Source organism: Vigna angularis, chromosome 7, assembly GCF_016808095.1.
Source record: "Vigna angularis cultivar LongXiaoDou No.4 chromosome 7, ASM1680809v1, whole genome shotgun sequence".
In the NCBI taxonomy this organism is placed as follows: domain Eukaryota; kingdom Viridiplantae; phylum Streptophyta; class Magnoliopsida; order Fabales; family Fabaceae; genus Vigna; species Vigna angularis.
The window spans coordinates 11,472,351-11,487,003 of NC_068976.1; the positions used below are offsets into that span (position 1 = coordinate 11,472,351).

The window sequence follows — 14,653 nt, forward strand, 5'->3', positions numbered from 1 at the left end:
ATGGTATTCATCTGGTTTGGCTCTGGCCACGCACTGGCTTTAACTTGGATGGCAAGGTAAATTCACTTTCTTTTATATGATTTTCTCTTTTCCTCTTCTTCTTGTTTACCACTAATTTTAATCTTTTAGAAATTTATCTTTTCCATAATAAGGCAATTATTTTGTAGGCTAGTGTTCAGGTTTGTCCTCAGTTGCAGCAACCAAAGGATGGGTTCCAAGTTATGATCAATGACCTTTCAACTGTCAAATGTTCAAACCCAGTTTCCTGTTTTGCATTATCAAAACAGGGTGGATATGTGATATCAACATCAGGGGGCATGATCTCCTTGTTCAACATGGTCTCCTATAAGGTAATTCAAAAGTACAATCATACTTTAAGTTTACAATGGTATAATTTAACTTAATTTATGGCACACACTGCATAATTCAGACTCTGAGAACCATCATGTCTCCACCACCTATGGTAACATGCCTTGCTTTCTACCCTGAAGATAACAATATATTTGGTATTGGCTTTGATGACTCCAGCTTAAGTATATATAATGTTCGTGATGATCAGGTATATCTCTTTCTATCTTCTACGAAGATATGTTCCATTACATGTTTCAAAGAATATCGAAGCTGCTTTCTGTTTCCTTATCATACATTTATGTCAGGTTTTACAAAAGCTTGATGGTCACTCTAAAAGAGTTACCACTCTTGCCTTCTCAAGCACTTCCAATGTTCTTATATCTGCTGATGCAAATGCTCAGGTTACCATTTAGTATTCTTTCTATCAATCATGCCAAACCTCAACACAACTACTTTTTAGATAGAAATCTAAGTATGAGTTTAATGTGACAGATCATTCTATGGAATACAAATGGGTGGAAAAAGCTGAAAGATAAAAGGTTGCAAATACAAGAAAACCACATGCTAGAATCTGAAACTCAGATTCAGTTGCATCCAGATCAAATGAAATTCCTTGTTGTATATTTTGGTCATGTTGCAATCTATGAAACAACAGAACTAAGATGTGTCAATGAGGTTCTTTATTCTTCTTCCCTTCACATATCATGAAAGTGATTTGTTTGTTTTAACTGGGTTAATTTGTTGTTTCCTTGGTGACAGTGGGTTCCAGAAATTCCACAGCTTATCTCTCAAGCAACCTTCTCATCAAATGGTCACATTGTGTATTCCATTTTGGTTGATGGGACAGTCACAATATTTGATGCAACAAATTTTGAAATTCATTGTAGGATTTCTACGTCCTCTTATCTTCCTCCAATTTCAAGGTATTTAATTTTAGACTTTAAATTTCTCACATTTTCATAGTAAAAATAAATTATTTGAATTCTCTCATTATTATTATTAGTACTACTAAATTTTAATTTATTATTGGTTGAAATAAAAACTTAATTAAATTTATGAGAAAAAGTGGGAACATGTGTGTATAGTTTAGTAGATTAGTAATGCACTCGGTTTGATTATTTCTATTAGTAATAAAATATGTGAGATTCAATTCATTTTATCATATCAGAAAAACTTAATAAAGTGTATTACAAACATGTATATAAATAACCCTGTAAAAAATAAAAGCTAGAAAAACATAACATAACAAAGCTAATTACAAATACTAGTAATATGTTAATACTAAATTCAATTTCTAGAAAATTTATGCTAATAATATGTTAATACCCTCTTCAAGTTGGACGATGAATATTACAAAGACCTAATTTGGACACAAAATTATAAAAAGTTGTATGATGAAGAGGTTTAGTCAACTCATTAGTAACGGAAGATGAAACTAAAAGAAAGTGAATGAGACCTTGTTGAATTTTCTCACGAACCACTTGACAATTGATCTCGATGTGTTTAGTATGCTCATGAAACATAGGATTATGAGCTAAATAAATAGTAAACTAATTGTGACAACAAACTGTAATAAGTCCTAATAAAACATAAAGATCACACAAAAGATAATATAACCATTGAATCTTACACGGACTAACTAATATTCAATATTATGCTTCAAAGGATGAATGAGAGACTGTAGATTATTAGTATATTATTAACATAGATTTTCTAGAAATTGAATTATTGACTTTGTTATTTTTTAATTTTTCTCTATTACATGGTTATTTATACATCCTACTTGTAATGTATTTAATTAAGTTTTTCTTAATATGATAAGATGAATTTTATCACACATTTGATTACTAGTAGATGCTATTCTTTTATCTTTTCCTTTCTTACTATGAGGTTAGAATTATATACTAACTTTCACACTAGTTACTTAAATATTTTTTTTCCCTCAAATGAAAACCCTATTTTGGTTCTTGTTTTCACCTTATCCACGCAATGAAGCTTGTGCTCAAATCCAAGAACAAGGTGAAATCCAAGAAAGAACCATAGTATTGCAATAATCCCAAGTTCATGAAGAAGGCTAGTTGATGATGGTTCGAAGAGAATGTCATCGACGAATTTAAGCTTGTTCTTGGATTTGAGCACAAGCTTCATGACTTGAGTCTAAGTGTGATAATTTTTGTCATCCAACAAGGTGGAGACAAGAACGAGAGTAAAATTTTTATTGGAATGAAGAAAATAAAAATTTGAGAAATTAGTGTAAAAGTTAATATATAATTCTATCGCCATAACAAAAGAGGAAAAAAATCAAAGAATAATTGATTATACAATCTTAATAATTAAATATGTGTGATAAAATTCATCTTATCATATTACAAAAACATAATTAACCATGGAGAAAAACAAAAAATAACAAAACATAACAAAATCAGTTATAGATAAATAACTGTTACAATGAAATTTAGTTTCTAGAAAATTGATGCTAATACAAAATTCAGTTTCCAAAAAATTATGTTAGTAAGATTGAAGATAAAAATGATAAATTATTAGGATTTCTCTTGTTAATAATAACTATAACCAAATAAAAAGGACAGCTATAAACTAATTAGAAATTGTCTCAAGTATATTTTTTTTTAAAATAATCATTACAAAAAATAAGAATTTTTAGTATTCATGAGAATCTATTTAGCTTAACAAGTATTGAAAATATTGTACGTTCTACTTAAAATCATTATTTCTTGCCCCGGTTACAAAATTTTAACATTTATCACATAAAGAAGTATGTTGTCAATATCATATTTTCGACTAAAATATTGCATCTTGCAAGATAAATAGTGATAGTTTATGTATCACTTTATTTTTAAATAGTTTTCATTTAAAATATAATTTTCATGTTGTTATACAATTTATATTGTAGATAAGTTATATAAAATTAATCAAATAAGCTTGATAACGAAACACTTTGAAACAAAAGACACCCAATGATTTTATTAACCAGTCAATTGTGATTTGAAAAAGAAAAGTCAGAAACTCATTAAGATGGTTTCATTTTTTTATATATGAATTGAATTCATATCTTATTTGATAGATAACATGTCTTTATAATGAATTCTCTTTCGAAAAGACCTATCAATTTCTCAATGGCATATGTGGCATTTCCATTGAATTTAAATGATATATTGTTGTTTGTTGCAGCTTGAGCATCTACCCAATTTCCATTGCTGCACATCCACAGAAACCAAACCAGTTTGTTGTGGGGCTGACAGATGGTAGTGTTTATGTGTTTGAGCCGCAGAAACCAGGTGGTGATTGGATAAAGAATCACTGATGAGGCACCTAAGGGATTCAAATGCATTGTTCATTGATGATGAAATGTTAGAGAACAATATTAACTTGTTTATGTATGTTGTATCAGTAGAAATTGTTACCAGTGATTATCTTCAAAGATACTGTGTACTAGCTTCTAATTCTCATATAATCGCCTCATATAGTTATCATTTCTTCTTGTTCTAAGTAAACTTTCATTGCTAGGTGTGTAATGGAAGTTACTGATATAAATCTCTAATCTCATTTAAGATGAAAATATATTTCACTGCTGAAAATTTGACTTTTATGGACTTGTTTAATGAGAAAATTTCAATGGGATCAATAATTCATTTATAAAAGTGTAGTTTGCACTATAATTATTGTATATAAAAAGTGATTGTTAGTCTATCCATCTACTAAATTATAATTTTATACAATTATTTATCTTAAATTTTGCTTAAATTAAACAATAATACTCTCATCAAATGATTTATATTTCATTATATTTTAAAAAATATATATTACATGTATTTTGATTTATATAAATTATACATAAATTAAGTTTATAATGATGTATAAAATTTTGTAGGCATGGTCCATTTGAAAACCTTTCAGACTAAGAATGAGTTTTGAAAAATATGATTCAAAGGAAAGATGGTTAACTGTTTTATTATTGTAATTTCATCTACATTTATACACACAATTGTTATCTCCAATCAAATTAAAAAAACATTAATTAATTGGTAGCAAAATATTTATCTAGAAAACTGTGAATTTTCAAGCGTCCATGTATTATTCTATTAAATATTGCCACATGTAAAGTGAGAATTTTTTCTAATTTGAATAAAAAACTTTCCTAAAATTGTTTTAAAAAAATTTCTGGAAATTAAAGACACTTTAACACGGGACCAAAACGTGATATACTAAAACACTCAAATTTTAGATTTAAAAAGGAAAAAAATTGCTTTGTTTTTGCATGAAAACACATTTTACCTTAAAACAAATAAATCTTCTTTATTACATCTCAAATAAATGATTGTCGTGTCACTTTAATCATCCACACCAAGACACTCAGCAGACAGATAACAATTCCCTTAACAAAACTGCTTACAACCTGACAATCACAAAACCTTCTGTATGAAAAGCATTTTTCCCTTGTTTTGGTTGTTGTTGGATGATCTCAAAATTTTCCTCTTCAACAATTTTGGGCCGAAAAAGCTTTTGTTTTATTTAAGAATTTCATCAGCAAGTTTCTAACGAAATATTTTTAAGTTTTCTAATATGAATACATCAAAATTAAGATGTAAAACCACTGCAAGCACTGATAGTACTATCACATCACTACCGCAGCTAAGACCACATTAAAAAAAAAACAAAAAAAGCTGATGTTGGCAATTTGACAGTTGCAACCAAAACATCATCAACTCCATGTTCATAGTCACAACTGTCCAAGCATGTTCGTGTAAAAGAATTTGATTATTTGACAACTTCCCCGGGCTAAAGACAAGTGATATATGTTAGTGAGAATGATCTATAAACATGGAACATAATATCCAAATGTTCAAAGCTTAAATATAAATAGTCGATTTAAAGGAAATGACAATGCTGAATGCCACATAAATGAAGACCTTCAACTGGAGCTTGATTCATCAGTTTTTGCTGCTGCAGATGCATAACTAACACTACTATCCCTGTTACTTTTGCACTGGCTAGACTGCTCATAGCGAAGAAATTTGATTTTTATCTTTGTTGAGCTGTTCCTCAGCATCTGATAAAATTGCAAAAGATTGGAAGTAAATAGAGGATCAGCAACGAACAGAAAAACCCATTTCAGGTTATAAGCTACAAAATATATGGATCAAGAGATACCATATAAGACCAGATAGTCATCCTTCAATTTTATTACCAATATTTAGTGAATGTCTACGTACCCGCACCCTATAAAACTTGCAAGAAATGCTGGTAAACATTATACACCATTAATTCTTTTTAAAGTAGGAGCTGAAGAAACTAGTAAAATGCCAGTTAAGTGAAACTAGATTTTGCAATCTTATCTTTCAAGTTTCACAAAAGATGCCTCAAACTAGTTCTCAAATTCTCTAGTACAATAGCGAAATCACAAGTAATGCTTCAAGAAATCCCAAGATCAAAAAAATAATAAAAACACTGACTTCAAACATTTGCCTATTGATGGACTCAAAAATAGTTCATTTAGGCTGGTGACACAAAATAGGGAAACTTCAGAAAGCTAGATATATTACTTGGCCTCCCAAATAAAACTGGAATGAAATTGAAAACCAACCTAGTCAGTAACCTCTATGAAAGCTATATGCAAAACAAGGAATAAGACCTTCTATGTTAATCATACATTATCTTATGAAAGAATTAAAAGCGTCAAATATGTTGAGGTCAAATGGGCCTAGAATTTATGTACTGGTTGTATGTTGCCCAACACCAAAGCTCATTATTCTTAAAAGTTTTGGAGTAGACATACATCCTATGAAGGTAGATCCTATTTTCCTGTTTTTTTTGGCTTCCTCCACCTTGTCATACTGATGGGACAGCTAAAGGTTCTCCTGGTGTATCTGGTGTGGGGATATTTTTAAAGATCATCATGCTTCCATTGTAGGTGGTTTCTCTTCGGATCTTGGTGTTCATAGTGCCTTTATATGTTGAGGTGATGCGTGTGAATCTGACTATGGAAGTTGTTACCTTCAAAAGTTGGACTAATCTTTGGACTGAGTGACTCAACTTGTTATTCAAGTTTAGTCCAACACTTCAATTATTCCTTGGGAACTTCATAGTAGGTGGCTGAATTGTTTGGTAATTAGTAATACTATTTATTCAATTTGTGCATGACGGAGAGGGTAATCAATGTGCTGATAAACTTGTTCAGTTTGGCACTAGATCTCAAGGCTATACTTGTGGGATAGTGTTCCTAGGTTCATTTGCCCTATGTTTTTCATGGATAAATGTGATATGTCCTTTTGTAAGGTTATGGATTAGAGGATCAGATTTGACATTGGTGTGATAAGAAAACATGATTTATAATAACAACAATGATACAATATTATTATTGTTCTTTACTTCAAGTTGTATCAAGGTTCTCAAATTAGGCAAGAGATACTTTCATAAGAGTATTGCTACAAGGAACTTACATGAAGAAAAACACTAATTGGATGTCTTCCACATATTGTATTGTCATACTCCAACAGATATTGTTTGAACGAATCTGGATCTCCTGTTTCTATGATATCCATGCCCATCTTGTCTAGGGCCTCAATAGATTTGTATATAGGCCCGTGCTTCTTGTCATAGTGCATGTAATTGAATCTGACACAAAATGTTAATCAGAAGGTTATATCAACGAAAAAAGATCTTTAAATGCACAATAGTCTACATCTGCTTCGAACTAATGAGACAAGAGATATTCATAACATACATAACCATGATCAATAAGCAGAAGTGTACAGCATTCAAAACACTGGAGTCTATTTGTTTGTTGGAAAGTCACCTTAATTGAAATCACCCATAACCTGCCTTAATTGTGGTCTCTTTGGAGCAACTTCATTGTGCAGGATGTGAGAGGTGTGTTGCGTACTTTAGTTCCCACATCAACTAGGAATCTAAGTAGGACCTATAAAGTTTGGATAATTCTCACTAACAAACCAATTTTGTGAGATTGATTTAGGCCACAAAATCAAATGGTAAAAAGTCTATCCTAGACTTGTTGGAGTTATACACCTTGCCTGCCTTAATTGCAACAGCCTCTTTGGAGCACCTTCTTCGTGCAGGGTTGTTTAATCTCACATATCCATTAGAGATAAGGCTTAGGTAGTTCTCATAAAGCAAGAGTATTTTTACACTTTTAAGCTGGTTTTGAAGGATTGTAATAAGCTCCAAGCATATTATTTGAACAATGTAAATCATCTAACTAGTCAAACAAATGACCAAGGAAAACAATACTAGAGTGTTAATGTTTGTTTTTGTGTGCTTTTGTTAACACATCTCAAACAACTGTAGAGGAATATTTGATAGAAGGGAAGTCTGTAGTTCCTTGGGAATTAGAAGTAGGAATTTGTTTCCTACTAGAGTGTTAATTTGTTTGGTTTATTATTTAACAAAATAGCATTCCCAGGAAACATTTTGTTCCCTGATTTTTTTACTTATGTTTCCTACAAAATTGTTCTCATGGAAAGGTGCCCAAATTTTCAAAGGTTTTAATGCTGTAAAATCATTTAATGTGATAAATAATTAATGTTACTGGGAAAATTCAATCAAAAGTAATTGCGAAAATCTTTATTTATGATTCCTGAAATACGGAATTCCTAAGCATAGAAATTTTCCCTTTGGGAAGGGGATATTGGAATGTGTAAAAACAGAGGTAGTTGAAAGTTTACAAATTGTACATACCGAGATCCCCAGTGACAAAAGTCTGATGAAATAGAGAAGAAGTTACTGGGATTATCTACATATTTGGCAAGAATCTGTCCATACATAGCTTCATTTTCAGCACTAACAGCACCAACTAAAATGGGTACAATTTTCACCTGGTACCTGCATCAGCATTTGAATTTAGTCCCTGTTGCACAGCTTCAAAACTGGAAGCTCTATATAACAAAACCTACCCTTCAAATACTTTAGCAAGATATGGTAGGTGCATTTCCATGCTATGTTCAGCTTCATCAACACGAATATCCATCAGTTCAAATTTCCCTGTAGCTTTAAGCTCCTCAATAACTGGCAAAACAAAAGTTAGATGTGAGCAACAAGGAAAAAAAGGACCATTGTCAAAGTCAAACAGAATGAATCAGTTCTCAGCAAATCAATTCAAATAATTTACCATCGTAGAAACAAACCAGCATCACATAAATTTGATTTTCCATATCAATATGATCTACTTATTTCCAATTTCTCAATTCATTGAATACCTCCTCATCAATATTACACAAAGAACACTACATTCACACAAATAATCTCGCATTCAAATCCGTGCTGAAAATATAAGCAAGAATGATCACAGTTTAATATCCTTAAAGATTTCATACAGTTATAGAGGTACCTTCCAAATCAATAGGCAGGTCACCTATGGGAGTCTTGTAGACAGTTGCAGTTGAAAGTGCACACTTTGGAGTGTAATAGTGGTGAGAAGGACCAAGAAGGAAGACGCGTGTACTAACACCACCATAAAACATAAAGAAAAAACAACAATAATCCATAAGTTAGCAGAAACTACAGCAGCACAAGCAAAAAGAACAAGCAAGGTAATCCTGTTTCCATGAACAAATGAATCTGAGAAGAATAAGAGCAGCAAACAAGAAAGAAACCCACATGTTTGATGGATCAATGTTTCCAAAGGCATAAGCAGCAGCTCTTCCTGAATAGGAATAACCTGCATGTCTAACATCATAACATTCCAGTTGCACCACAAAGACACATTAGAGTTGTTTCTTTATCTCAAAAATCAAAATCAATAAAAATAAAAAGGGCACTTCCACTTACGGTGCTATCACTCCCCGCACCTCAGGAGACTTAGCCAAACCACAGGATTGCAGCCACCCATCAAGTTCCTCTGAGAGCTGCTTAGCTGAAAATAAAAATAAAAATTTTAAAATCACAAACATAAGTAGAAGGGTGTAACTGATAACAGGTGAATGAACCAAAAGAACAGAAAGTTGAAAACTTTAACTGTTCATGAAGTAGTTCAAAACAATCAAACCGTTTAATTTATGAACAAACTTCGACCCAATTGCATGTATCGAGAGAAACAGCGATCGAAAGATTAAAAAATGAAATCTGAACCTGATCAGCGAATTGAACTCGAAATTGGTGAATCGTGAATGATAATTTGAGGGACTTACGGTTGTCGGTGTACCAAGAACCAGCATGGGAGGGTCTCCTGACCTTGGTGGCCATGATTGAGGATTTGAGTGGAAAAGAAAAACAAAAAACCTAAAACTGAATGGAAGGGGCTGAAGGATTTCCTTTTTCAAATAGTTTAACTTCGGAAGTGTCTGATTGCAATGTTCTAAGCTGTTTTATTCTTCTTTCTCTTTCCAACCACTGCTGCAACTCTAGAACTAGTTTTTTGAGAAAAATTATGTAACCGTGTTTTTAAATTAAGAGCGAAAGAAAGTTGGTAGTTTTTTTTTTTCATAAAAAAGATTTGGTAGTTAGGATAAAGAAATATATAACTTTATCTTTTTTTAGCGAATTTTATTATATTTGTTAGTTAAAACAAAAAATTTAAATTAACTTTATCTTTTTTTTCTCCTTTTGCTTTTGGTTATTATTATACTTGCATTATGTATCACGTAATTATTTTCTCTCATTTTACTATATTAGTGTTTCACTAATGAATTTGGATTTTTTTTCTTATTATTGTTTTTAATTCATTATTATTTTATTGATTTTTTTTATTTCCACTATATAGTCGCTCATACGATATTTATAAATTTGAGGCTATAATTTTTTAATCTATATGTTTATCATATACTATCATTCGCTAAATTATTATGTGATAACGAAATATCAAATTACCAAGATGTATATTATGTTATGTGTAACGATAACATTTTTTCTATCATATTATACTTAATAATGGAAATCAGAAGAATAAAATATCGTATTATAAAAATTAAAAAGGTAAGAAAATACTAGAATCAAAATAATGAATTAGGTATATTATAATGATTGTTTTTATATGATTAAGTTTTAGAAAAGTTGCATTGTTGTGATTTCTTTCTAATTATTGTCAAAGATTGTACTTATGAAAAATACCTACAAATTATTTACTTGAATATGTACTCTATTTTTATATATTATTATAAGAATTTCATACAATACGTTTGTTTTCCTTCAAAGGAGTTCTAGGAGTAAAAATTTCCTTTTTATAATTAGAAATTAAGGATGGTAAATGAACCTTTTTTTTTTCCAGACTATTATTTTAATTTGACTTAATTTTGATGCGAATTATTAATATAAGTAATACAATTTTTTTCTAAATTATATATGAGAATGGAATGATTATTGTAGGACCTAGAAAATAGAGTATTAGAGTAGATAGGTGTATTAAAATAATGAGACATATTATTTTACTTTAAAAAAATCTTATAAGATAAATAGAAATTTTATAAACACGTCTCATTATTCTAAGAACACTTCATCTCTTTAGAACACCATTTCTCTGAGTTCTCTGACTTCACTCTACCATTTCTCGCTACTGAGTTGTCTGATTGACGATCAGGAGGTGCCCAAACGTCCACGGCATAGAGGGCTTCGATCTTAACCGATCAATTCTGTGATTCTAGCTGGTAAGCCGTTTGTCCTCTTTCTCCTCTTGTTCTTGATTCTGGATCATGCAAGTAGTGCTATTGCATCCGTCTTGCAGTTTCTTTCTTCAATTTTCAGCTCAATTTTGGTTCTAAGAGTTGTTTTCTATCACCAATTGGTGAGTTGTAGGTTTCTGTTGAATTTTCTTGCAGTGCAAGGTACAGTTGGTGTAACTCTGTGAGTTGGGCTGTTTGTCTCTAAGGTAAGGAATGCTAGATTATTGATTTAATTAGTAGTATGACATGTGTGTGATAAAATCTGTGTTATAGCGCTGTTTGAGTTGAACATTAGGTTTTGAGTAGATTTAATTGTGTGTTATTTAAACGTCAAATTGTGTAAACTGTAAAATGATGATTATGAATTGGTTTGGATGAATCTAATTGTTGTAATTGTGTATGTTGGAGGTACTGGTTGTGAGTAATCTGTTGTGGTAGTGATGAGGTAGAAAGTGAAGTGAATTGTGCTTGTTTAGAGTCTTTTTAGAGGAAGTGAGGTAGTGAATTTGAGTTCTAGTACTGGTATGGTCTGTTTGGGCAGTTTAGGTAAGTTGTATGTGACTTGTTTGAATCATTAAAATGGTCAAAACCAGGTTCAAAGTGGTAGAATTGGATTTGAGTCTCTAAGTTAATGGAATTGATGTTTTAGAGTAGGAATTGATGCATAAACACTTTAGATTGATGTTAGGAAGGTTTAGAATCACTTAGTCAAGTCTAATTAAGTATATACAACAATCTAGGGGTGTTAGAAGTTGGGAAAAATGTTTAGAATTGGTAAGTTGTGGTTGAGTTGCATAATTCTGCAGAATTTCGTTCTGCAGATTATGTAGACTCGTTGTGCGAATGGATTCACATAGCGAGTCACCTTGGCGAGATGCTCTCTGCCAAGGCATTCACACAACGAATGGGTGCGCTGTGCAAATGGATTGAGAAGGTTGCTCTCTGTTTGATGATTCACATAGCGAATCAAGTCACTATGTTACTGGTTGGGGTATGGGACTATTATTCATTTTATTCAAACAACGAATGGGTTTCGTTCTGCGAGTGCTTAAGGAGCATGAGTCACTATCTAAGGTTCTCGCATAACGAGATGAGACACTATGCGAGGGGTCTGGGGTTTGATTCAAGTCATGGTTTATTCGCATATCGAGTCTAACCACTATGCGAATGGTTTAGAGGGTTGGGTGTCTGTTTGAGGATTCGCATAACGAGCTAAGTTGTTGTGCGAGAAGCCTCTAGTTTCGCTATGCGAATGTGTGCGCTGTGCGAGGGGTTCAGTTCTAGTTCACTTTTCTTTTGATCTTAAGTTGTTTTACATGAAACATTGAGTGCTTTATAAGTAAGTTTAAGTTGTATTATATGTAATATCATTGGTTATTGATGTATGTTGTGTTTCCAAGTGTAAGTTGGTGATTTCAAAGTGTAAAGTTCAAAGTATGGTTAATGGACGTAATTCCATGATCCTCAAGGAGAGGGTACATGGTGGTGCTCTACGTTGTGATTCAAAGTGAAATCTCTTGTTGAGATTCAAGTAAGTTTAGAATGAATGCAAGAGCTTAGTGTTGGAGGTTATCCTGAAACTCCAATGGTCTTTCATTCTCAAGTAGAGAGGATTGATCCATGTCGTGAGGAGTAGTAGGAGGTCCTGGTCTTGGGTGCTTCCAGTATGGCCCAAGGTTGATAACAGACTAACCTCGTGAGTGTGGTAGGGTGAAACCTATTGGCAATGGCTTTGCAAAGCAGTAGAAGTCACCACGAGTGCACGACTCGTCATAGCTGCAATCATTCTAAGTCTGAACAGTCAAATTCAGTGTGGTGTTATGTATGAAGAGTTTATGTGATGTGAATGAATAGTGTAATTGTATGAAGCTTAGTATATTAGTATGTGATTAATCTTTTTTTAAACTAGCTTACTCACTCTGTTGTGTGCTTGTATTTTGTATGTTCTGATGTTTTTCTTATGCAATCTTTGTTTAATTTATTATGTAATTTAAAATTTTATATTATTTTTTACCTTACTTTGTAACTTATTTATTTATTATTTATATGTACTTAATATATATTTTTATAATTATTTGACATTTATGTAACTTTGATATTTATATAATTATAATATTTTATTGATATTTAAAATTTTAAAAAAATGAATACTTAACTCTAAACAATAGCAATTTTTAATGTAATTTTTATTTTTTTAAGTATTATTTAATTAATATTTAAAATAAAAAATATAAGTGCAAATAAGGGTATAAATCGTATTACAATAAAGATGAAGCCAGACAAAAATAAAAAATTTATATTATTATATATATATGAAATAAAAATAAAATTTTACTTTAAAAATAAAGATCCATAATCAAATTCCCAAATCCAAAAATCATCATGAAATAAAAAATTCTACAAATTATGATTCATATAAATTATTAACTTTTATTTTATTAGTTTTGAGAAGTACTCCTAAAAATATTTAAATAAGCTTAGAAATAAAAAGATATTGTACTATTTTTATCAAAATCTTTAATTTGTTACGATTTAATTAAACTACATAATATTTTATCAGAAAATAAATTCTATCTTTTCTTGAGAAATATTCTCACCTCCCTTTAAAAAGATTGTGAAAATTTGACTAAAAAGCATTCCTGTCAAACCTAGTATTATTTTGATAATGATTATATATATATATATATATATATATATATATATATATATATATATATATATATATATATATATATATATATATATATATATATATATATAAAAGAAAAACACTGCAACAAAAAAGAACTAAATCAATTTTTTTAGTTATAACTAAAAAGAACAATTTTAATTTTGAAATATTAAAAATAAAGTCCACTTAAACATGAGATATTAAAAATAATTTTTTTTATAATTTTATTTTGTTCGATTTCATTTTTAATTTGGTAAAAAAGCATGTTATTATATATACACACATATAAAAATTTAATTAATAAACTGGTTAAAATTTTATGATGTCTTATCTTTTTTAAATTTATCAGAAAAATGAATAAAACAAAGACATATCTTTAAATAAATAGAAAAGGGTTATAAATTATTTATTTCCAAAAAAAATATTTTTGTGCAGAAATAACATAATATTTTCTAAAAATCATAAATATAATAAATTTCTACCTTTAATAAATTAAAGACTTAAATATAAAAATAATCAATATAATATACTATTTTGTCATTTTAGTTTTCACAAATATAGTCTTTTTTTGTTTTTAAATCCCTTACAATACGAAGATAAAATAATATAATTTCATATTACTAAATAAAAGTAAGTATAGAAATCAAAACAATAAGATAAATAATACATTACAAAAACCAAAAAAGATATGAAAACCTAACTTTTATAATTTGTTAACTCCAATACTTAAACCACCTCTTAAAATGTGCACCACCATTACTTTACCTTATATTCTCATACTTGTCATTATCACAATCAAAAACCTTCCTTTTAATGGATTCATCTATGTTATGAATATGGATTCTAGCTCCAATAAAGAATGCGTCTTTCATTTTGATAAATATTGGTGATTGGAATCTTGTGACCCTTTTTTTCTTTACTATTTTGTTATATTAAAAGCAGCATCATTTATCATGTTATGAACTTTAATTATTTAATTGATAATTTAGAAAAAAAAATTATA

The 14,653-nt window shown here is 30.2% G+C and overlaps 2 protein-coding genes across 2 annotated transcripts; one reads left to right on the forward strand and one right to left on the reverse strand.

Moving 5' to 3' along the window:
- The first annotated feature begins 221 nt into the window (after positions 1 to 221).
- On the forward strand, positions 222 to 3,843 carry LOC108336973 (topless-related protein 1). The gene is made up of 6 exons (XM_017573414.2): positions 222 to 350; positions 431 to 559; positions 657 to 752; positions 844 to 1,026; positions 1,111 to 1,274; positions 3,541 to 3,843. The coding sequence occupies exons 1-6, from the start codon at positions 222 to 224 to the stop codon at positions 3,671 to 3,673; spliced, it is 834 nt and encodes a 277-aa protein (XP_017428903.2). The 3' UTR covers positions 3,674 to 3,843.
- Positions 3,844 to 5,054: 1,211 nt separating this feature from the next.
- LOC108336330 (uncharacterized) lies at positions 5,055 to 9,743 on the reverse strand. The gene is made up of 8 exons (XM_017572745.2): positions 9,513 to 9,743; positions 9,154 to 9,238; positions 8,983 to 9,051; positions 8,714 to 8,826; positions 8,280 to 8,391; positions 8,065 to 8,208; positions 6,810 to 6,984; positions 5,055 to 5,419 (listed from the first exon to the last, which is right to left on the reverse strand). Exons 1-8 carry the CDS (start codon positions 9,565 to 9,567, stop codon positions 5,282 to 5,284), a joined length of 891 nt encoding a protein of 296 aa, XP_017428234.1. The 5' UTR covers positions 9,568 to 9,743; the 3' UTR covers positions 5,055 to 5,281.
- Positions 9,744 to 14,653: the final 4,910 nt, after the last annotated feature.

Coding starts and splice junctions, on each gene's coding strand:
- LOC108336330 (XM_017572745.2), bottom strand. CDS start 9,567: ATGGCCACCAAGGTCAGGAGACCCTCCCATGCTGGTTCTTGGTACACC. Junction 9,239..9,512: donor TTCTTGGTACACCGACAACC/GTAAGTCCCTCA, acceptor TTTTATTTTCAG/CTAAGCAGCTCTCAGAGGAA. Junction 5,420..6,809: donor CAATTAGTGTTTTTCTTCAT/GTAAGTTCCTTG, acceptor CAATTTTATCAG/ATGCTGAGGAACAGCTCAAC.
- LOC108336973 (XM_017573414.2), top strand. CDS start 222: ATGATCAATGACCTTTCAACTGTCAAATGTTCAAACCCAGTTTCCTGT. Junction 351..430: donor TCAACATGGTCTCCTATAAG/GTAATTCAAAAG, acceptor TGCATAATTCAG/ACTCTGAGAACCATCATGTC. Junction 560..656: donor ATAATGTTCGTGATGATCAG/GTATATCTCTTT, acceptor CATTTATGTCAG/GTTTTACAAAAGCTTGATGG.